This window comes from Heteronotia binoei, chromosome 11, assembly GCF_032191835.1.
Source record: "Heteronotia binoei isolate CCM8104 ecotype False Entrance Well chromosome 11, APGP_CSIRO_Hbin_v1, whole genome shotgun sequence".
Lineage (NCBI taxonomy): Eukaryota > Metazoa > Chordata > Lepidosauria > Squamata > Gekkonidae > Heteronotia > Heteronotia binoei.
The window spans coordinates 49,107,169-49,128,635 of NC_083233.1; the positions used below are offsets into that span (position 1 = coordinate 49,107,169).

Consider the following 21,467-nt stretch of genomic DNA (forward strand, 5'->3'; position numbering starts at 1 on the left):
TATAGCAACCTTATGAATTAATGTCCTCCTCTTGCAAACCAAGGGCTGTGGCTTCCTTGACTGAGTCAATCCATCTCATGTTGAGTCTTCCTCTTTTCCAGCTGCCTTCAACTTTTCCTAACAGTATTGTCTCTCCCAGGGGCTTCTGGCTTCTCATAATGTGACCAAAGTACGATAGCCTCAGTTTAGTAATTTTAGTTTCAAGGAAGAGCAGGCTTGATTTGATCTAGAACCCACTTGTCTTTTTGGCACTCCACAGTATCCCTAAAACTCTCATCCAAGACCACATTTTGAATTAATCAACTTTCATCCTCTTCATTCTCCAGCTTTCACATCCATACTTTGTAATGGGAATACTACAATAGTGTGAATTATCTTAATTAGGGCTTTTTTTTCTGGGGGAACATGGCAGTACGGAGTTCCAGAACCCCTTCATGGAAACAAAGTTCTCAAAAAATGTTTTAAAGTTCATGAGGGGCTGTTGTGTATTGGTTGTGACTGCTGTTTTGTTATATCTGTTACTTGAAGCATACTTCATTGGCCTCCAGGAACCTGATGCCTACATTCCAACTGGCCATTTGGTTAGAACCAGCCAGTCGGGATGAGGCATTTATTTCAGGAAATGCAAATAAGGATCCTGGAGAGACCAATATGGTGGATTGCCACCCACATAAGGGGGCATGTTTACTCAGCCCAAATGGATATAAGGAGTGGTGTTGCCTGCTTGTGTTCAGTTCTGCTCTTGATCAATAAACGTTCTTTTTTACCTTAAGCTGGCTGAACTCACTCATTCATTTCTGCTTCGTTTCCCTCTTGAGAGTTCCAGCATCTTTTTCCAGAAAAAAAGCCCTGATCTTAATCATTCAATTAAAATCAATGTGATAAAATCAGTAATGATATATACAACCACCAACGCAATATGTGAGTCACAGCTCACTCTGATGCAGATCAGTTTTCACTAATTTCAGTTTTTACTAAGTTCTACTTTTCCATGTGGCCCACGCTCTGGTGTTTCAGCAGGTACCTTAAGCCATGCCTATTCCTCCTTCTGGTGTGAAGCCAGAGCCAAAGGATGAAACCAGGACCTAGCCTTGGTGTTGTCTAATAGTGTCACCACGACATGCTTCATTTTTGGGATTGACTTAGAAGCCTATGGAGCATCAGAGGAGCCAACCAGATAACTTTTTTATTAAACACTATTTTGGCTTTCTGTGCACAGCAGTACCATTTATGAAATTTGTAAGCTGAAGTGCTACTTGTAATGTTTTTAGTCACGAGTGCACAGCAGCATTTTTGTAAATTGTAAGCTTCCAGTGTTGTTCTGCTATGAGTTTCCAGCTTGGAATCATGTATTGTAATATTGTAATATTTTCTTGGGTTGTAACCACCAACTCAATTTTCCTTTAGCTTTATAAACAATCATAAGCAGGGATCATTTTGTAGAAAAATAGGTGGTAGAGCTCATCCAGGGATTGTTATGCAGCTACACCTACTATTCAATGGACAAGGTGGGGAGGAGGGGGAACCGTCAAAAAAGTTCTGGAGCTGTTCTCCTGTGAGCTCCTGCTGAATTCAAGGCATGATCATAAGTATAATTGAAATAGTAAAAAAGAAAGTGTGACATAGTAGATCCAGATGGGCAGTGTTGGTCTGAAGCAATAGAACAAAGCTGGAGTCTGGTAGCATCTTTAATACCCACAAAGTTTTATTCAGAATGTAAGTTTTGGTGCAACAATTGATGGTTTTTCCCTTTGCAGTTTTTACATAGTGTACACTGAGGATCCCTATTATGCTGTAACCGCCAGGAGTGGAGATCTCCTGGGATTATAACAGAAAGCAGTGGAAGGTGGACTCAATGGTATTACACCCCATTGAGGTTCCTCCCCTCCTCAAACCCCGCCTTCCTCAGCCTCCACCCCACAAATATCCAGGTATTTCCGACTTTAAAAGAATTCTTACATTAATACAGCGCTCTTCCCCCTGCACACGGGAAAAAAAAATATTAAACTCAACCGGAAGTGGGGATGTGATGATGAGCACTCTCCCCTACTCTTCGTTTGGCTTCAGTACATCGCTGCTGGTGTTCCGTCGACGCACTACCTCGGAGCACTTTGGTTCCTGCGAGCATCCCGTGGGTTTGCTTGTTCAAAGGGCTTGAATGGGCTGATCAGTGTGTCCCATCTCGTGGTGGCAGAAGGCTGTCTTTCTCCACCCTCGGGTCTCTCAGTCTCGGGGAGGGGGAGGGGGGGAGAGCGGGACGCGGTCGGTCCCGGGCTATGAAGGCTGACAGCTTTACTGGCAGCCTCATTGGCCGTGGGCAATGGGTGGTCACTGGCTGACCTGCCTGACCAGCCACTCCGAACTTCGCCCGAAAGTAGTTAATGGTCAACCCATGCAGTAAAATTTAATCGGGGCGCCCTGTGGCGGTTTCCGAGATGTGGAGGCGAAGCCGGCTGCTCCCAGAGATTTCCCAGTTGCTGCCCAGCCGCCCTCGTTGGAGATGGGGAGCTTTCGCTCCGACCTGGTGAGTCCCACTGACTTCCTCGTTTCTTGCGGGAGAAAAATAGCCAGAAGCAATGCAATCCTCTGTAGAGATGCTCCAGTCTAAGCCCATTAGAAACAACCTGGAGCAGCCAACAGAACACAATGTTAGTTCCAGATGTGTGTTAATATGCTGCAGTAAAGTTAAACAGAAGTCCAGTGGTGTGAAGCTCGTTTAGTGGGCCTGTCACTCTCTTTCAGCCTACCTACCTTATAGGGTTGTTGTGAAGATAAAAGGGAAAGAGAATGATGTATCCACTTTGAGATCCTTGGAGAAAGGGCAAGATTAGAAGTCTGCTACATAAATAGATGGCTGACAACATTTATTCTAGCCTAGTGCAAGTGTTTGTAAGTCAGCATTCACTTCATGAAATGCCTTACAGTGTACATCCATATATGCTTTATGCATGCATTATTAGCCTTTTGTGACATCAGATTTCTATTAGATTCAGTGTAGGATTGTACTATCATTCTGGCTGCCATCCTGGTTTCAGGTTTTACTGTAACACATGTGTGCATTTTCCTTGTGTGCAATGGCATCCTTATCAATAACTTTGCAGGACTTTTCAGGAAAGGATCCCCTTGTTCTAGAATACTTTTCTTTATCTGTAAAATGCTGGTGAGTAGTAGCGGGGAAGTAGCTGCAAGTAACTGAACTGATCTCAGGCTGTATGGGAGCTGGTGTAATTTATTTTATTTTGCTTATTATCAGTCACTTTTTTCATCAACAAATATTGTACAACTGCTAGCATTTTTGAACTGTGCAAATATTCCTCTGAAACTGAACAGCTTGTAATTGAAAACAAACCCTGCCTTAGTGAACCTGCCCATGATAGGGTTACTCAGGAGAGCCAGTGTGATGATGAAGTGGTTAGAGTGTCAGACTAGGATTTGGGAAAGCCAGGTTTGAATTTCTGCAAGCCTATAGAAGCTTGCGGGGTGTCCTTGAGCCAGTCACTTACCCTCTCAGCCTAACCTACCTAAAACAGAGGGTAACAGAACAATATAAGCTGCTGTGGATCTCTTTGGGGGAGAAAGATTAAAAGGAAGCAAAGAATTCACCAGTCCAGTAGATATGAAATGAAGCTGGTTCTTGCCAGTAGATGGCAACAGACACAAACAGTCAGAGAAGCATGTTTTCTCAAGCAATTTTTAAGAAGGTTTTGGGGCCGTCAGTTGTGTAATCAGCATTAAAAGCATTTAGACGTAGCCCAGGTGTTTATAATGTTGCTTGGAAAAGTGACAAGGAGACCCAAAGTACTTAGAATGATGATCAACATGACAACACTTTTCATCTTCACATAATCAATCAAAAGTTTCCCTTGTTATCTATTCTCTTGTCTTAAATCTCTTATTTGCAAATGAATTAGCTGAGCATTTTAAAAGAGAATACGCATTGTAAATCCTAGCATGTTTAATTTCATTGGTGTAAGTTTTACTCATATACTCTTCTGTATCTTCATTTTCCTCTGTGAAGTTAGAAAATATATAATTATGATGAGCAGGCATGAGGTGGACTCTCAATATGTTTTTTGTCTTTGTAGATCCAGTACCGAGGCCTATTTCAGATGATTTTAGTGCTAGGAATAGGTGGAAGCTTCCCTTATGGGTTCCATATTTCAGTAATCAACTACCCCTCCTCGGTAAGCTAATAGCATCTCTATGTCTCTTGGGATTGGATATTCAAGAGCACTGAACATCTGTTTGACACTGTGTTTGTGATTCCCTTTTATGCCAATTTCCTGTTGTGAGAGTAGAAAAGAGCAAGAATCTAGTAGCATCTTAAAGACCCTGTCACAAATTTTGTTAGTCTTTAAGGTGCTACAGGATTCTTGCTCTTTTCTGCTGCTACAGACAGAGACAAACATGATGGTCAACATGACTTTTCATCTTCACATAATCAATAAAACATCTCTCTTGTTATCCACCCTTGTGGGAGAGAAAATAAGTATCTTGAGTAAAGTCTAAAAAACATTCTGCCAAAAATTTGCAAGAATTTCTTGTAGGCTTCTGTGAGCAAACTATGGTCCTAATTTCAGGCCACCTTAGTGCCTTTTATCTATTATATTTTCAAAGTATTCATCAAAATGTTTAGCATAGCATACCTACTGTAATGGTCAGTAGTCCTTGGAGCTTCTGCATAAGAGACTTCCTAAGCTTGCAACACAGGCAGACTGCAAAATCAGAATGCATGCATTTATGGGAAATGCAGTGGCTCCCTGTGAGCTTCAAAGCACAGTTCAAGGAGTTGACTTTGAGCATTCTTATTACCCCTAAATTCCAATATCTGTTAATTTGACCAATTTGGCCCTTCATTGGTTAATAATGTGTGCTTCTGGCTTTTTAAAGAAATGGTTTTCAGGAAATGCTTCAATGGCATATGGATTTTATTTATTGATTTGGTAGATTTATATTCCGCCCTTTCCCATGTGGGCTCAGGACAGATTACAGTCACAATAAAACAATTAAAATACAACAATAGCTTAATAATATGCAATTAAAAGAACAAAACACAATAATATATACACAGGCAGGCAGGCACAATTTATAGATTAAGAAGACATAGTATTCGGCCCATTGTGGGGGAGGACAATAGATGGTATAAACAGTAAGATCAGAGCCTTCTTTGTAGAAAAAGTCCAGCAGGGCCTCACTTGCATATTAGGTCACACCCCCTGTCACCAAGCCAGCCGGAACTGTGTTCCTGTGCATTCCTGCTCAAAAAAAAGCCCTGAGTAAGATGGAAGGATGTCCATTTGCCTCAACCAAAAGCCTGGTGGAACAGCTCTGTCTTACAGGTCCTAATGACAGCTGAGCAAATGCTAGGCTCAGTATTTTTGTTATATGACTCTGAGAGGGTTTTTTGTTGTTATAAATCTGGAAGCTGCCTCGAGGTTTGTTTGTGCTGGAAGATGCAGGTTATAAATACTTTAAATAAATAGGCTATCTGGCTTTTCTGCATGTCTCTGATTAGAAAAAGCAAACAAAACTCATGAGAGGCTGTGACAGCCTGAAGATGTATCTAAACAGACAAAATACTGATTCTCAGAGTGTCCTGATCACTTCACTTGAATGGCAACTAAAAATGGTAAAATAATATGATATTGTAAAACATGTAATTTTTGTTTACAGTGTATTAAAACGTTTATCAATGAAACCTGGATGGAGCGGCATGGTTCACCCCTCTCTGAAGAGACTATCTTGTTAATGTGGTCCTTCATCGTGTCCATTTATGGCTTAGGAGGCCTGCTAGGAAGTGTTTCCTGTGGGTACCTTACCACAAGATACAGGAAGTAAGTATTTCCAATGCCTGGAACATACAAGTCTTCTCAACACTGTTTCAGAAACAGGACTCTTCAGAAATCACCCTCCTGCCTTATTATTTGGGTTGCATTACTAAAAAGGGACTCTCCATAGCATCTTGGCCTCACAAAAAGGTATCCTTCTATATTCACACTCCTCTACAGTACATTCCTGAGCCTAGCAATAATGTCTGGAAGTCTCTACCCCACATGATGTGAGTTACCTGAAGCTGGAGTTGGACCCTGGTTGTGTTGGGATATAAGGAGGAACAGAGAACATTTACCACAGGAATCAACAACCTTTTGTGATTAACAAGCCAAGCTACAGCAAAATTCAGAATGACATCAACAAAGAGCCAGTATCAGAAAATCCAGTTGCCTAAATGAGAACATAAAAATTAACATTGATCATTGACATGCTTGTTAATAATCCATAAAGTTTCTGCAATCCAAACCCTAATTATTGTGAGTATTTTATTAAGCAATGGCACACACAAGGCCTTGCAATATGTAATACATGTACACAGGAGCACCCTATGCAGTTTTTTCAGTGTTCTGGCATACAGCTGTACATGATGTGTACTAGGTTGGATTCCTGGCAACTGTTCACCTGTATCATTTCCCTTTCTGCAAAGCATCTTCCAGAAGCCCTTTATTCCCATAAAAATTTTGCCTGCCATTCCCTTCACATACCAGGTATTATAGCATCACTTATTCTTCTCTAATATGCCCTCACTTACAGATTTCATTTCATTTTTTTTATTGTTGGTTCTATACTGCACCATATTTGGCTGTAGAACCGTAGGTTGCAGGCCCTAGATTTACCAAATGATAGCTTTGTGCAATATTCATTTGATGTTAGTTGTTTATATTATCCCACCAACTGCAAGGAAGAATTTTTCTTCACTTTTGTACTTGATCAAAATATGAGGAAGGAAAACCAAGGAGTCCTAAGATTTCCCTCCCTGGAGGATGCAGATGGCTGGCTTACCAAGAAGCTCTGGTACATTGTGGTAAACCATCATCTGATTCTACACTTAATCATGCCACAAAGTGAGAAAGCATGCTGTTATAAATTGGAGCAATCAAGATGGTGCTCAAGAACCCACTGGGAATATCTGATAAGAACATAAGAGAAGCCATGTTGGATCAGGCCAATGGCCCGTCCAGTCCAACACTCTGTGTCACACAGTGGCCAAAAAAAAATTATATATATACACACACTGTGGCTAATAGCCACTGATGGACCTCTGCTCCATATTTTTATCCAATCCCCTCTTGAAGCTGGTTATGCTTGTAGCCGCCACCACCTCCTGTGACAGTGAATTCCACATGTTAATCACCCTTTGGGTGAAGAAGTACTTCCTTTTATCCGTTTTAACCTGACTGCTCAGCAATTTCATCGAATGCCCACGAGTTCTTGTATTGTGAGAAAGGGAGAAAAGTACTTCTTTCTCTACTTTGTAAACCTCTATCATGTCACCCCGCAGGCAACGTTTCTCCAAGCTAAAGAGCCCCAAGCATTTCAACCTTTCTTCATAGGGAAAGTGTTCCAACCCTTTAATCATTCTAGTTGCTCTTTTCTGCACTTTCTCCTTTTTTTGCCTTTTTAATTGCCTTTTTAATGTTATACTGACTTTGTTGCAGAAAGAAGTGCCAGATGTTCACCAACTTAATCATGCTAGTTGCTGCACTGTCCATGGCTTTTAGCAAGATGGCCAAATCCTTTGAGATGATCTTCCTTGGGCGCCTCCTTTGTGGAATTGGCATTGGTATGCAGAAAACATCATGGCTGCCATAACACTGTGCAGGGCCATTTACAAAAGATTTGTATCCTTGTGGTCAGTCAGATTGACTCCTTAGGGTGTTAGTTTAAGTCCATATACAACTCAATTGATGACTTGTAAAATTGTATCTATCTGACTAGCTGACTGAACAGCAGATGAGAGCAGAGAAGCTTTCCTCTGCTGGAGATACAGCTTTCTTCAGTGAGTTATGCAATGGAAATGTGGAAGAGGGTATTATTATGGGATGGCACCCTTGCTGCCATTTCCAACCTCAAATGTTTGGCTCTGCTTCTCTCCCAAGCCGTCTGCTGACCACCTACTCCTCTTGCATTCTCTTTCCCAAGGGTTTGTTTTCATGATCAGGAATTCCAGACAGCCAGTATAGTGCAGTGGTTAGAATGTAAGACTTGGGGGTTGGGGGAGCCTTAATTCAAATATACCTCCAAATCATGAATCTCATGATTCTCTCAGCCTAATCTACCTCATAATGTTGTGAATATAAAATGGAGGAGGGGAGAACAATGTAAACTACTGAAAGGTCAAAACCATTAAATCAGAAACCATTGTCTAAACAAGCAAGAAATCCTTGTTCTCAAGTAACTTACTATAAATTTAACTGCAGCCACTCTGTCATAAATGTATTGGATGTCAAAAATTGGATGTCATAAATTCACAAGTATTGGAACCTCAAGACACTTGTGGGGGGATATTTCAACATAAGTTTAGCTATATATTGAACTATTCACAAGTCACCTTTCAGAGGTGTAAAGCCAATAAAAGGCCAGTTCTGACTGACTGCTAAGTCAACCAGTACTTATATGCATAATGATATAACAGTTGAACAAAGTTGGAGTCAAGTGTACCTTTAAGACCAACGAAGTTTTATTCAGAACGTAAGCTTTCATGTGCTCCAACATTCATATTTTCCCCTCTTTACTTAAGGATTTTCTTTCAACATACACCCTCAATATGTGGGAGAGATTTCACCCAAGAAGCTGCGTGGTTTTACAAATGCCACAGTGGCTATCTTTTTGACCCTGGGCAAAGTCTCAGGGCAAGTTATTGGCCTCAGGTAAGTGCAGCTACATTAAAATGAAATCATTTAAAATGCAATTAATATCTTTGATCACTTAAATTTTGAAGCTGCTTTCCTTGGTCACTGGGATTTGGGTGTTAGGTAGATTCAGTGCTTTGAGCCACCCCATCCCTGTTCACACCAAGCAGAGGGGCTTAGCTATTGTGTGCCTTGGCTGAGAATCCACATGTATACCCTCCTGGCCATTCATATATGCAGCATTCTGGTTTCAGGTACAGAATTCAGATTAATGATGTAAACCAGATCAGCTTTTTAAGATTTGCTGATTGCACAGCATGACATTTGACTGCACACTTTTGCATGCTGATCTGTTTTCAACAAATTTGATTAAACTCTGCTTGCAAATTTAATCTTTCCAGGATCTGCTGAAGCTAAAAAATAATTCCAGTTCAAAACAAATGCTGGGTTGAAAATGTAAATAGTAACCTTGAATGTTTTATTTCCCATCTGATTTAATATATGGGACAGTATTTGGAACAATAATAAATTAAATAAGGTTGAAGTTACACAGCAGCAACATCTTTTGAATTTCTTAAAATACAAAATACATGATATTTCATACCTCAAATAAAATGTGTTTGTTTCAGAAAGGGAAGAAGTCTGCACTGAAAATCGCAGTCTTACAATTGAAAACAGCGATATTTTGACATACAAAACACTGGATTTTTATTTATTCATTTATATTTACCTTAAATTTGTATGCCACCCACTCCATACGGACTCTGGGTGGCTCACAGTCACAATCCCACAATACAATACCTTATGGTTATAAAATCAAAACATATATAACAATTTATAATTTAAAAACTTAAAAATGGTGCTATAAAATTTCTTACATAGGCGGTCCAGCTTCATTATAGTTCTTAATTCTCTGTATTGCTCTAAATTAAATTTGACACTAGAATTATGAATTAATGTTCTTTTAAACTTTTCTGTTGGGAGGGGAGAGAAACAGAACATTTAAATTATTTTGTTCTGTGTTGGTTAGAGTTGTCAGATTCAGTACAAGTCTTGTGCACTGCAGAATTGTGGCAGGAAGGCGAACTGGGGCTCACGTGTCTTTCGTAGAGATGTTTGTAACATGTTCTTATTAATTAGGTAAATTCATGGAGCAGAGCTTGATTAGCATGATGACTAAAGGGAACCTTCACATTCAGAAGGAGTTAACCTCTAAATACCCGAGCTAGGAGGCAACATCAAAGGAGGGCTTTGACATCTTTGCCCTATTTGTTGGCCCTTTGGAGCAGCTTGTTGGCTGCTGTGTAAAACAGGATGCTGGACATGGACAACTGGTGTGGTCCAACATAAGAAGAGCTTTGTTCTTACATAGCATGGCAGTAATAGAAGTGAGCTTCCTGACTATCAACCTTGCAGCACCTACATTATACAATTAAATTTGCAGTAGTAAAATTTGGCCCTTAGAAAATCCTGGCTCTCAGAAGCAAGAAAATGTGTGTGCTTGTACTGGATAGGCAGTGATTTGTTTCTACTAATTATTTTCTCAGGGAAATGTTAGGAAGTGAATCTCTATGGCCTTTACTGCTGGCTTTTACTGGATTCACAACTGTGATTCAACTGGTTACTCTCCCTTGCTTTCCTGATTCTCCACCATACCTTTTGATACAGAAGGGCAACGAGGAAGCCTTCAAGAAAGGTAGGAGACCTCCTCTCCCCTATTTTATTTCATAACAGTCTTTGTAAGAAAGACAGTTTGGAGGTTATGGTGGAAAATATGAAGCGCCCCGTAACTGGGTAAGAATACGTCCATACTGCTGTCATTTGGGGACAGGACTGGTGACAGAACACATGGTGACAAAGAATGCTGGCCTATCATTTATTGTTTGGGACTCCTGGGTATCAGAGTGGCCTCAAAAGTCACAGGTGCCTGTAGCTCTCAGCCCCACTGCTTAAGTAGGTGCATCTGTAGTTGCCTTATCTTCCATATAAGTCAATTAAAAGTTGGCTGGGCAGATGGATAGATTCAGACATTTAGGTCCTTCCATGCCGCAGCTATCAAGCAGCTCTGGGGCGAAGGTGACCATCAAGCTGAGATCGAGGACATAAAAAAGGAGAAGGCAGCCATGGCGAGCTCCAAAAGTCTGCGGGTTCTTGAACTTCTGAAGACTCAGTCCTTGCGCTGGCAGCTCTATGTGATGATCACCGTCATGACCACGTTGCAGCTCTGTGGCATCAATGCAGTTGAGTGTTTGTTCACCATGGACCCTGCAGCTGTTGGGTTCCTACGTTCATCAGAGATGATGGAATTAAATAACTTGCTGCACACCCAAGCAGGGTTTTGTGGAATCAAAGAACCCATTCAGGAAAGGAAGCTTAAATAATCATCTAAGAAAATATCTGGAGTTTCCTTGGTTGTGTTTGCAGCCACTTTGGCAACTGAGCCACACAATCTGCCCTGCTTTAAATTAGTTCTATGCTAGTGGCATCCCAAATGCATAAATTAGCAGTGTCCTCCCTTTGCCCTGACATAGGCTACTCTGTATTGAGAACAGATGTAAAGCTAATACAAGTTTTAAGGGTTACTGGGAAGGATTTAGCCCTCAGTTCTAAACCTCAAGGAAGTAGGAGCATTTCTTTGGTGTCCAAGGAAGGCAATGATTCTTCAGCCTTTTAAAATGAGACACTTTTCTGACTTACTGTGCTTTTGAGACCTATTATTTGTTTTACAGTCGTATTGAGACTTTTGGATTGCTTAAGTCTTATTGAGACTTGAGTGGATTACACTCAAAGGACCTTCACAGTACTTTCCCCCTGCTGATCAGAGAAACTCAGCAATCTCACACTGAACAGGTTCATATTTTATTCTTTGTACTTCCTGTTTATGAATATATAGCATTACTGAGCATCATACTATATTTCATGGCCATTTTGCACATTATATGGAAGCAAACACATATTTGCCATTCACTGCATACTCTTTCAACTGACCATGTTCACCTCTCCTCTTCCCCCCTCTGAAAGTTGCAACCATTTTTGGGTCCTGACCCACAGTTTGAAAACCCATCAGGTAAAGAAATGCTCCATGATACATGCACAAAGACTCCTTGCTACTGCTTGTGCAGAACATTTCCCTGCTTTCATGGGAAAAAATGGGGGCAGAGAATTCCTGTATATGTGAAACAGTGTGTGTGCATGCTGGATTCAGCCCTCAATTTATGAAACAACTCAAGTTTCTTTTTCTTCCCTTTTGCCTTTTCAGATCTACTTTTACTCTTTTGAAGTCTTCCGCACAGCCAAGTTTGAAGAAGCCCTCATCCCATACATATCCTTGGGTGTTGGTCTTTGTGAGTGTATCTCATCTGTATTGTGTGTAAGTTCAGAGCGTGCAGAAGACACTTAAACAGATTGCTTTTCTTGCTCCTGTTTTTACAAAGTCAGGTGAACAGTTAATGTCCTCACTCCACAGTCTCTTGATTTCCTTTTCCAGAGCTCCCTTATTGAGCGTTTTGGCCGGAAGGTGCTGCTATGGGGAGGCTATGCATTGATGGTTTTGGTGCTTGCTCTGCTCACACTAACTCTCTCACTCCAAGTAAGTAGAATTAGCCCTACTGTTGAAGAGGGTGCCTCAAACGGCAGATTTGGGGAGCCATTAAGACTGGTGCAGTGAGGGAGGCATCCTGACCTGTGACGACACAATCCAAATACTCCATTTCAATGTATCTCTTTGTAGCCTCAAGAAATTGGCTCTCTCGCCCTGAACTTTAGCTATCTTGGCAACAACTTCACTTAACCAATCACATTTTTCCACTCCTTTCTCACTCTAGCATCGCTTCTTTTGGATGCACTACTTCAGTGTCATTCTCATCTTCTTGTTCGTTCTCTTCTATGGAATTGGACCATGTAAGTACCTTAGCATAGAGCATGATAGGGTCCAGCCCAGGAGTTTTAAAGCCTAGCTTGAATGTCTGAGTAAGTGTAAACAGCCACCTAGGGGTACAGATCCCTGGATAACAAAGTAGGAGTCAAGTAACACCTTTAAGACCAACAAAGTTTTATTCAGAATGCAAGCTTTCATATGCACGTATACTTCTTCAGATGAGGGAATGGGGTACAGTGAGCAGAAATACATATAGCTGGTGAGTTAAGAGTATAAACTGATACAAAGTTAGGATCAAATGGCAAATGGTCTTCCAATTTATTACACTATTTTGCCATTTGATCCTAACTTTGTATCAGTTTAAACTCTTAACCCACCAGCTATATGTATTTCTGCTCACTGTACCCCATTCCCTTGTCTGAAGAAGTATTCGTGCATACGAAAGCTTACATTCTGAATAAAACTTTGTTGGTCTTAAAGGTGATACTTGACTCCTACTTTATTCTACTGCTTCAGACCAACATGGCTGCCCATCTGGATTGATCCCTGGATAAATTTACTGTCTGGTACAGAAAGCCTCTGGCCACTTGGTCAAGAGGAGAGGGAGAAATGACTTGCTATTGCTAGTCTGCTAACAACTGTACAGCTTAGCTACTTCTGGATTAAGCTACATCCCTGTGATTCTTCCACAACCCTCTCTGGTATAATTGTCATGCTGTGGACCTGTGTTTGTGTGAGAGGGGAAGAGAGGGAGATTGGGAATGGTGCTCAGTGGATGATTAATATATCAAAGATATTACATTTTAGGGGTATGTAAAAGGCCTGCAGGCTGTGGCTGTTCCACTTCATCTACCCCCTCTCCCCATGGATAAGCTGCAGTACTATGCTGTGGGCCAACTAAAAAAATTTGCTGGGGGTGGTGGTGGATGCAGCCCACTTTCCTAAATGCCCATGTCTCAGCCACATATAATATAGGATGTAGAAGAGCAATGAGGAATCCATGTGCTATGGCATTTGTTCTTTTCTGCTTTCCCCAGCTGGTGCCACAATTTCTGTCATGGTTGAGATCTTCAGTCAGGCCTTCCGCCCCTCAGCTTTTGTGATTGTGGGGTTTATCAACTGGATGGGTCTCTTTCTGCTCGGGATGATCTTCCCATTCCTTGTGGTAAGAGATTTGAAACTGGCAATCAAATGAGCAATTTGCACAAAACATTTGGAGAAGCATGAGGTGCATAGACAGCTTCAAGAGGGGGTTAGATAAAAATATGGAGCAGAGGTCCATCAGTGGCTATTAGCCACAGTGTGTGTGTGTATATATATATATATATACACACACACACATACATTGGCCACTGTGTGACACAGAGTGTTGGACTGGATGGGCCATTGGCCTGATCCAACATGGCTTCTCTTATGTTCTTATGTGCTCTGTTGTTGTTAAGGCACTGTAATAATATAGTAGCTTGAAGCTGAAAGACAGGATATTTTTCATCTGAATTCCTGATCAATCCCTAAAAATTCAGAGTGTGGTCCTAATCTAAACATTGGACATAAACTTTAGAAACTTTTGGGCTTTGAAGATGCTTTAAAGGGAATTCTTATTTTTCTTTTCTCCCTAATTTCTGTTTTCAGGAATATCTTGGACCCTTTTGCTTCCTGATTTTCATGGGAATTCTTGGTGTTTCAGGGGTATTCATCTACCTGTACCTGCCAGAAACAAAGGGGAAATCTATCTTGGAAATTACATTGGCGTTTGATAAGTTAAATTACAGCAAGAAGAAAGCTTTCCCTACAGAGAACAGTTTCCCTAATGCAACAGTATTTTGCACCAAGCTTTGACCATGCAATTGCATAATTACCAGCAGGGGGCTGGGTGGAAATCAGGTCATCTTTACTGCTGTTAAAAGTGAAGCCCTGGCATTAATTGAAGTTTTTTGCATTGCTCTGTCATTCTTGTTACAAAATGTTTGAGACCCAGATTAAGACCTGATTAATTGCCACCACTAGGTTACCTTGAGTTGGTCATTCTTTCTCAGCCTAACCTACCTCACAGGGTTGTTGTGAGGGTTAAATGGAGGATGGGAGATATGCTCCCCTGAGCTCCTTGGAGGAAGTGTGATGTATAATGTACTCAATAAATATTAATTTATGGTTGTGAATTTCATGTGTAGTCACCATGTGCCTTATCTTTAAGATGGGCTAGAACTTCCCTGGGTAGTTCTGGCTCTTGTCAAGTTCCAGTGCCATATAATACAGATCATAAATTACACCTCAGGAGGCTTCCCAATATGAGAAATATCTAAACTAGCCAGTTTCTCTCTTGCAGGGTTCTGTCCTATATTCACCCACACAGACACAGTAGAAATGGATGTAAGGGACTACCTTTTGACAGGTCGTCTGCAAGAGCTCAGCCTTCTGGGAGGGGAGGTGCAGGCTGGGGCTCAAGGCTGCAGTGGCTGAAAAAAGCAACATTCTGCATTGCTCTTGCAGAGTTAGCTCTGATATCTGAGTTTGTATAACATTAAGAGTGCATGGCTGAGGCTAGTTAGAAGGCCCACACTTAGATTAAAACAAACATGCCCCTAGAAATTTCACTTTTGAATGAGCCCCAGCAGTGTAAATCTCCTTATTGGAGCTCCACCACAGAGGAGATCCATGGAGTCCTCCCTGCTTAGGGTTGCTGGGTTCCTCCAGGCTATGGGGAGATGGGGGGCAGGGTTGCCAGATCCAGGTTGGAAACTCCTGGAGATTTGGGGACAGAGCCTGGGGAGGAGAGAACCTCAGCAGGGTACAATGCCATGGAACCCACTCTCCAAAGCATCCAGTTTTGCCAGGGGAACTGATCTCTGGAGATAAGTTGTAATTCTAGGGGATACCCAGGTCCCACCCAGACGCTGGCATCCCTACCTGAGCCTGCTCTGTATTTAGGACTCCCCATCCAGTGCAAATCAGTGGCTTCAGACTCCAAATTAATGAAACATTAGCAACATTCTCCAGGCAATGTGAAACAAGAGGTGGGAATAAATATCCAAGCACTGACAAGATTTTATTGGACTTGACACATAATATAACGTTAATTATATAGCTATCTAAAGAATCCCCCAAAGCTTGTCTGTCTCTATTTCCTAGGCTCTGGCCTGACGGTTAGTATGTAAGCTAGGAGTGGCTGTGAAGGTCTCTAGGGCCGAGTCCACGGAGCAGAGCAGAGACTGTTGCATCTTTTTGACTCTACTACTTCACTTGCTAAGTTCATGCCACGTGTGTTGGAGATCGATTTCCAGCATTGCTGCGAAACCAGACTTTGGTGGCGGGTCATACATTCACCCGACACCCCCTCACTAAACTCCGGAAGGGATGACGTGAAGGAAGTGGAGTGCCATGGGAGATGTGCAGCCGGGCACGGACACCCTTCTTAGCGGGGCTGCTTGGAGATACGCCGCGCGCGGGTAGAAGGGGGCAGGGCTGCCGCTGGCCCTTTAAGCGCGTGCCCGTGAACAGCCTACAAAGCTGAGAGGCGCTCGGCTTTCTGCTCAGTGGGTGTTGCCGCCGCAGCCGTCGAGATGCCGATGCTCGTGATTAACACCAACGTGAGCCGCCAGGCCGTACCCGAGAATCTGCCCGGGGAGCTGACCCAGCAGCTAGCCAAGGCTACTGGCAAACCAGACCAGGTGAGCGTCGACGTGACATGGGAGCCTGCCTGGCTGGCTTCTCCCGCGCAGCCTTCCTTGGCAGGCCGGCCAGCGCCAGGGGAGGAGGATGGGTTGCGCTACTTTGGCCTCCCAGCGCTGGTTGCAACTTGCATTAACCTCATGTCTCGAAGTCGTGAAATGGACAGAGATTGGAGTAAAAAATCCACTGCACGAAGGTGCAGGATATTTTCATGTTATAAAAAATTCATTTTGATGTTGCTAATTTGGAGGCGGGGTAACGACGGCACAAAGCGCGGCGTGAGTGAAAGAGCGGTTTACTGCAGATCGAGATGGCAATTATTGAGGCTGATCTAAAAAATCTTTATAATTAACCCAGCCTCGGAATAGAAGCAGCCTGACGCTCTGTCATTGCTCATTTCCTTTGCAGTATATTGCAATCCACATCGTGACCGACCAGCTGATGACTTTTGGGGGCTCGGCCGAACCATGTGCCCTGTGTAGCTTACACAGTATCGGCAAGATAGGTGGGCCGCAAAACAAGGCTTACTCGAAGTTAGTGTGTGAGCAGCTTACTAAATACCTGCAAATACCTGCGGACAGGTGAGATGTACAGATCTTGTATTTATGACTTTACTGAAACTCAGTGCGAATTATACAGTGTAAATCAATGCAATTGGAGTAGCATCACAGAAATTTGAAACTATACAAAAAGTAGATGTGCAGAAAATGATATTAAATAAGTAGTACATAAGGCAGTGGGAGTAAGATAATACGTACAGTAATGTAATGAGGAAGTTAGGTTCAGGTGGGTAGCCATGTTAGTCTGAAAGTTTGAGTCCAGTAGCACCTTTAAGACCAGCAAAGTTTTATTCAAGGTATAAGCTTTCACATGCAAGCACACTTCTTTGGATACAGTGTAACTATTACATATAGGTAGGGAGAGGGCTAGTTTCCAGGAAGGGCTAGTTTGAGTCATGATGCATAGTACTGCGTGATTATAGTTGAGATTGGATTAAGGCTGTTGTTAAGACCTGTGAATAGCTGTAAATTAGCATACAAATGCAAGAGTTAAGAAACAGATGTGAGAACTTGTTTGAGTCCAGTGGTACCTCCAAGTCTAGCAAAGTTCAATTTTCAGTGTAAGTGACAATGGAGAGACTTGACTTCAGATACATTGAAACATATTTCCTCAAACATTACATATAAGTGAGGGGGTAGTTGCTAGGAAGGGCTAATTAAAGTCAAGATGCATAGGTAACTGAGCAATAAATACAGCTAAAATTGGAATAACAGATTTGGTGAGACCTGAGAATAATAGCAAATTAGCATACAGATAATAAAGGAGTTAATATGTGCAAACTAAGCTTGAGACTAGTGGCACCTTTAAAACCAACTCCCTCTCCTCTCTCTACTTAATGGCTGAGGATGTCTTGTTTCAAAAGTGTGCTTACACACAAAAGCTTATACCTTGAATCAAACTTTGTTGTCCTTAAAGGTGCCACTAGGCTCAAACTTTGTTCTGTAATAAGGAAGTATTCTGGATGAAAGGTATCTACTAGTTTTTGGTCAAGTTGTTGCTCTCTGCATGGGAGCCAGCCTCGCTAATATGGATGGGAATGATCTCTAGTGGCAATCACCTTCATCTGCTCTTGGTTTCTTTTCACAGGGTCTACATCAACTATTACGATATGAGTGCTAGTAACGTGGGGTGGAACGGATCCACCTTTGCATAGATCTCTCAGTGGCCTCCCTAAGGGCCTGTTGTGTCCTTTGTGCACCTCAGCTACCATGGCCAAGCCCACCTCCCTAATGCAAGCAACTTACTAGTCTCTTGTGTGCATCATAGTTGTAACATTCCACCATACCAATGGAAAAACAATAAAAGCCTAGATGGATGTTGACTTTTGCTGAAACATTTTTTGGGGGGTAGCATTTCCCCGGCTCATAAAGAAGAGGTGAAAGTAAAGAGGGGATATTATTCTACAACACTGAGTGGCTAGGATGTCAAGGTTAGCTGCGGTAGACAATTGAGGGCTAAGAAGGAGCTTATTATTTCCAGCACATAGCCTGGAACATAAGAACATAAAAGAAGCCATGTTAGATCAGGCCAATGGCCCATCCAGTCCAACACTCTGTGTCACACAGTGGCAAAAATTTTTATATATACACACACACACACACACTGTGGCTAATAGCCACTGATGGACCTCTGCTCCATATTTTTATCTAAACCCCTCTTGAAGGTGGCTATGCTTGTGGCCGCCACCACCTCCTGTGGCAGTGAATTCCACATGTTAATCACCCTTTGGGTGAAGAAGTATTCCTTTTATCCATTTTAACCTGTCTGCTCAGCAATTTCATCGAATACCCACGAGTTCTTGTATTGTGAGAAAGGGAGAAAAGTACTTCTTTCTCTACTTTCTCCATCCCATGCATTATCTTGTAAACCTCTATCATGTCACCCCGCAGTTGACGTTTCTCCAAGCTAAAGAGTCCCAAGCGTTTCAACCTTTCTTCATAGGAAAAGTGTTCCAGCCCTTTAATCATTCTAGTTGCCCTTTTCTGGACTTTCTCCAATGCTATAATATCCTTTTTGAGGTGTGGCGACCAGAACTGCACACAGTACTCCAAATGAGACCGTACCATCGATTTATACAGGGGCATTATGATACTGGCTGATTTGTTTTCAATTCGCTTCCTAATAATTCCCAGCATGGCGTTGGCCTTTTTTATTGCAAATGCACACTGTTTTGACATTTTCAGTGAGTTATCTACCACAACCCTAAGATCTCTCTCTTGGTCAGTCTCTGCCAGTTCACACCCCATCAACTTGTATTTGTAGCTGGGATTCTTGGCCCCAATGTGCATTACTTTGCACTTGGCCACATTGAACCGCATCTGCCACGTTGACGCCCACTCACCCAGCCTCAACAGATCCCTTTGGAGTTCCTCACAATCCTCTCTGGTTCTCACCACCCTGAACAATTTAGTGTCATCCGCAAACTTGGCCACTTCACTGCTCACTCCCAACTCTAAATCATTTATGAACAAGAGCATGGGACCCAGTACCGAGCCCTGCGACACCCCACTGCTTACTGTCCTCCACTGCGAAGACTGCCCATTTATACTCACTCTCTGCTTCCTATTACTCAGCCAGTTTTTGATCCACAAGAGGACCTGTCCTTTTACTCCATGACTCTCAAGCTTTCTAAGGAGCCTTTGATGAAATGTCTAGTTATGTCTGGATGCCATGTGCTTTAGGAAGCAGTGACCAGACTCTGCAGTAAGGAATGCAGATGTCAATTAAGGTTGCAGTCCTAAGCACATTTTACTAACTTGGGAGCTCTGTTTAGTAGGACTTTCTTCTGAATAAACACACATTGGATAGGTCACTGGGGTTGAAATGGGCTTTCTTGGGCACAAGCATGAAGATAGGAGTTCTTCCATATCCCTTTATTTAATATTTCAGTATTTCATACATCATACACATTTGACCATTTGCCTGATGGGCAATATGAACAAAAGCTTTGTCCAGCCTCAAGATACTTGTGGTAGTTTATAGTACAATTGCTTTGGTAAATTATACTCTATGGCACAATATCTTTGGCAGATATTGCACTGTAGGCACCCTGTGTTCAGCAATAAGCACAAACTGAGCTGAAATGAAAACTGGGCAACCTGCTCATACGGGTGATTCTCTGCAGCCTTTAGAACTGTGATCTATGAGAACTTAACCCAAATTGGAAGTTTTTTATTCAGAATCTTGAAAGCAGATGGATTAATTTAAATAGATTTCAAAGCTTAAAAGGCAACTCTTTAAAGCTGGAAAGGCAAGAATGGGGTAAAGTTCCAAGCCTTTGCTCTTAATGTCTGCTATGTCTTGCTGAGGTTCATTATCTATTTAAAATAATTAGAATAATTACAAAAAAAACAAGCTTAAAGGCAAGAAAACAAAGAGCTGAGATGAGCATGGTAGCAGCTCTTCGTGCATAACACATGTAAAGCCTCTGTCCACATCTTCGGCCATCCTGTTCTCCCTTTTGCATGCAGTTTACTGCAGAGGTTTCTCCAGGACAAAGTCCAGAAACAAAGCAAAGGTGACAGTGCACACTTTCCTCCCAATTTCATGACAAACTTCTCCACCCACATACACACCCATCCTGTTTATCAGCCCATTGTAGGAAACTGGGTGCCCTGGAACTAAAACCAGCCAGCACTCATGTGCACGCACATAGCCAGTCAAATGTGTCTCTGGTGCCAGTTGCATTGGCAAATGGATTAAGAAGCTGGTACAGGACCCTTCTTCAGTTGAATGTTTTCATGTCTAGCACATACACGCTTGTTAATAATCCAGCAGCAACTTGCAAGCATGGAACGGTTGCTGAAGAAAATACTTCCTCAAACCTATTGACAGCCATAGAACAAAGTTGGAGTCCAGTAGCACCTTTAAGGCCAACATTCTGAATAAGCTTACATTCTCAATAAAACTTTGTTGGTCTTAAAGGTGCTACTGGACTCCCAACTTTGTTCTGTTGCTTCAGACCAACATGGTTGCCCACTTGGATCCATTGATAGCCAGTTATAGATGCACCCAATTGCATTTTTCTATTTGAATTAAACTCTCATCCACTGTGTTGTGCTTAATTTGCAAACCTTTATATAATGTGGCACTGTAATTCATGGCAGACTAGACTGTGTGCCTCCCGCATTTACTTACTGCATTTTCCTCCCACTTTCAACCAAAACTGGCTCCCAGACAGGATTGCCTGAGGGCAAAGAAAAAGTCTGGTCCTTTTATTAGAGGCTTAAAGTGAGGAAATGGGTAGCTGAAGCTTTTCATTGCATGAAGCCAGATGATCTCTCATTAAGCTTGTAGTGGAGAGAGAGGAACCCTCCCCCCCAGTTGCTAGGTACTCCCAAATTGTCTCACAGGAATAAATCAAAACAAATAAGCGAGTTCAGCACTACTGGTCCTAAGAGAGATTACTAGCAAAAGCAGGGAGAGGAGAGACCTGATCATTAAGGGCAGAAACTTTGGGCACGTTTGCCCTTGCAGGTGACAGACATTCACTGGACACAAGAAGATTGGAAACTAACAGCTGTGATTTGACAATCTCCCCCCACCCAGTAGAAAAATAATGGAGGAGTTGGTGCAGTTTCAAAGGATGGGTTCACTGGGGTGAAATGGGCATAGTTTTGAAGACTTCCCTCCAAAAAACAGAGAATATGAATATTATATTAACATTGCAGTGTAAG

The 21,467-nt window shown here is 42.1% G+C and overlaps 2 protein-coding genes across 3 annotated transcripts; both read left to right on the forward strand.

The window, feature by feature from the left end:
* The first annotated feature begins 2,276 nt into the window (after positions 1 to 2,276).
* On the forward strand, positions 2,277 to 14,725 carry LOC132579401 (solute carrier family 2, facilitated glucose transporter member 11-like). 2 transcript variants are annotated; one of them, XM_060249719.1, is made up of 12 exons: positions 2,277 to 2,524; positions 4,086 to 4,184; positions 5,674 to 5,834; positions 7,491 to 7,615; positions 8,573 to 8,702; positions 10,232 to 10,380; positions 10,737 to 10,924; positions 11,944 to 12,054; positions 12,172 to 12,273; positions 12,509 to 12,584; positions 13,599 to 13,726; positions 14,194 to 14,725. In XM_060249719.1, exons 1-12 carry the CDS (start codon positions 2,501 to 2,503, stop codon positions 14,398 to 14,400), a joined length of 1,500 nt encoding a protein of 499 aa, XP_060105702.1. In that variant the 5' UTR covers positions 2,277 to 2,500; the 3' UTR covers positions 14,401 to 14,725. The 2 variants fall into 2 exon arrangements, with proteins under 2 accessions (XP_060105702.1, XP_060105704.1); XM_060249721.1 differs by lacking the exons at positions 2,277 to 2,524; positions 5,674 to 5,834.
* Positions 14,726 to 15,913: 1,188 nt separating this feature from the next.
* MIF (macrophage migration inhibitory factor) lies at positions 15,914 to 18,112 on the forward strand. The gene is made up of 3 exons (XM_060250077.1): positions 15,914 to 16,229; positions 16,639 to 16,811; positions 17,878 to 18,112. The coding sequence occupies exons 1-3, from the start codon at positions 16,122 to 16,124 to the stop codon at positions 17,942 to 17,944; spliced, it is 348 nt and encodes a 115-aa protein (XP_060106060.1). The 5' UTR covers positions 15,914 to 16,121; the 3' UTR covers positions 17,945 to 18,112.
* The last annotated feature ends 3,355 nt before the right edge of the window (positions 18,113 to 21,467 follow it).

Bases quoted from the DNA above. Each gene is read 5' to 3' on its own strand.
- LOC132579401 (XM_060249719.1), top strand. From the start codon at position 2,501: ATGGGGAGCTTTCGCTCCGACCTG. The intron at 7,616-8,572 runs GTATGCAGAAAA...TCTTTACTTAAG, and splicing joins CCTTTGTGGAATTGGCATTG to GATTTTCTTTCAACATACAC. The intron at 12,055-12,171 runs GTAAGTTCAGAG...TTCCTTTTCCAG, and splicing joins GTATCTCATCTGTATTGTGT to AGCTCCCTTATTGAGCGTTT.
- MIF (XM_060250077.1), top strand. From the start codon at position 16,122: ATGCCGATGCTCGTGATTAACACCAACGTGAGCCGCCAGGCCGTACCC. The intron at 16,230-16,638 runs GTGAGCGTCGAC...TTTCCTTTGCAG, and splicing joins CTACTGGCAAACCAGACCAG to TATATTGCAATCCACATCGT. The intron at 16,812-17,877 runs GTGAGATGTACA...TTCTTTTCACAG, and splicing joins CTGCAAATACCTGCGGACAG to GGTCTACATCAACTATTACG.